We start from the raw sequence: 1,908 nt of genomic DNA, 5'->3' as shown, positions 1-1,908 counted from the left end.
GTCCTATACAAACCAGTTAATGACTTGAAAATTGTAAAAGCAGAGAAAACTGATGCACTCATTGAAAATAATCAAATCTGGGAGGTTGAGAAGATAGTTGATCATAAAACACTAAAGAATGGTAAGCACAAATATTTAGTCAAAGGGGTTGGATATGACGACAGCTCCAACACTTGGGAGCCTGAAAATAACCTCCGTTTGATTAATAAGAACAGAATGTCAACACTAGAGAAACAATATTGGTCTAAATATAGATGAACAGGATGTGTAAATACATCACAAAAAAGGCACCAGAGAAGCAAAAAAGGGAGATTACTGTACTCAGCATCATAATATAATCCAAATCCAAATGTATAAGAAGGAACTATCTATGATTCACAGGAAAAACCGAATACTCGCTGAGCAAATCAAGGAACTGCAAATATATAAAAGTCAGATTAACACGATAAACGAATTCGACCTCATCAAACATCAATTGATTCAAATAAACCCGTATATGAAATTCAAGTATCTAATTGCTGATAGACGGTACCAATTTCGCTTAGAGGATGTCTTCAATGTTCCGTTTGATGAAATCGAAAAAAATATAGAAAACTTCTATATGAAAGAAATGACTTATGTCATCCCTACACAAGTAGATATTGGTCTGAAGCCCAGACGAATTCATTCGGGACTGGTGATTTATGATAATCTGAAAGATCCTCCAGTCTTTCGCATTGAGCGTAGTTTAGCCATCTTAGCTTTCATCTCAGGCGATCCTTTTTTACAGACACCAACCCCAGTAAGATTCTTTACTTCACCCCGAACAGCATTCACTAATCCTGGCTGTCCCGTATAGGCTCCAAGAGCTTGAGCGCCTTGATCAACAACACCAGATACCAGTGGTTTAACTACAGGCCAAACATTTTCTTGTAGCCATGGCCACGCTTTATCTTTGATCCAACTCCATAACGAACCTCCACTCATTCCAGACCCCGTAAGAGCGTCTCCGTCCATATTTAGCGATGCAGCAATTTCACCTGGTGAAAACACAATTGAAACTCCTTTGCCAGCTTGAGCAGCCTTTTTCCATTTTTTCGCATTTTCCGGGTGAAGTGCTAATTTCTTTGAAGAGCTTTTAACTTGAGAAGCAGTAAACGATACTTTCAATGTCTTTAGAAACTTCTTTTTCTGAGCATCCGTGAGCTCATCACAACTGACCGAAACGTAAGAGTTCATATTTGCGTAAACTATCTATATTTCTTGAAATAAATAGTCTCAAAAAAATTAAATAAATGTTGACTTTTACTCGAAGCCATCAGCTCTATAGTGCAAATGTCTTCGCTTTTTTGTTTTTTGTTGAAGCCCTTGCTGTATCTATTCCTGCTCCCTTTGAGCGTACATCCTGGAGCTTTTCTTTTAGCAGTAAACTATTGAGAGATTTCAATAATCTTTCTTGATTACTATGAGCAGCTGATTTGATTAAGTTACCTCTAAGGTTTGGATATTGTACTTTTATAATTTTGGAATTCATTTTATATTAAAGCAAAGCTTTTGTTTCCGTCCTGGTATATTAAACACAATCAAAAAGCTCGTCGAATCAATTTTAATTCTCTTTCTAAACGCCGATTATCATTACCTAAACCACGAGCACCTTGAAGCTTATCAAATTCATGTTTTAAAATACCTCGACGTCCCTTTTGACTACCCATACCTAAACCACTCATGGAGTCGTCAAATGAGAGAGCTCTTTGGAAACGTTTTGGATTAACGGTTTTGACTATAATATCCTCCGATACAATGCGATCTCCAAGCCGATTAGCATTTTTATCAACACGGCTCTTGATAGACGGACTGATTTGATTCTGTTTCTTACTCATGATTGCTGCATATTCACCAAGATAATATGTTTTCTTACCTATCTTTGGT

At 36.9% G+C, this 1,908-nt stretch overlaps 1 protein-coding gene across 1 annotated transcript; it reads right to left on the bottom strand.

Moving 5' to 3' along the window:
- Positions 1 to 681: 681 nt before the first annotated feature.
- On the bottom strand, positions 682 to 1,218 carry PHALS_02375 (uncharacterized protein; the record flags this gene model as incomplete). The annotated part of the gene is made up of 1 exon (XM_024716865.1): positions 682 to 1,218. One exon carries the CDS (start codon positions 1,216 to 1,218, stop codon positions 682 to 684), a length of 537 nt encoding a protein of 178 aa, XP_024582421.1.
- Positions 1,219 to 1,908: the final 690 nt, after the last annotated feature.

Source organism: Plasmopara halstedii, assembly GCF_900000015.1.
Source record: "Plasmopara halstedii genome assembly, contig: Scaffold_1898, whole genome shotgun sequence".
NCBI classification, from domain to species: Eukaryota; Oomycota; class Peronosporomycetes; order Peronosporales; family Peronosporaceae; genus Plasmopara; species Plasmopara halstedii.
Note: the sequence above shows the minus strand (reverse complement) of the source record. Positions and strands in the feature narration are given on the sequence as shown.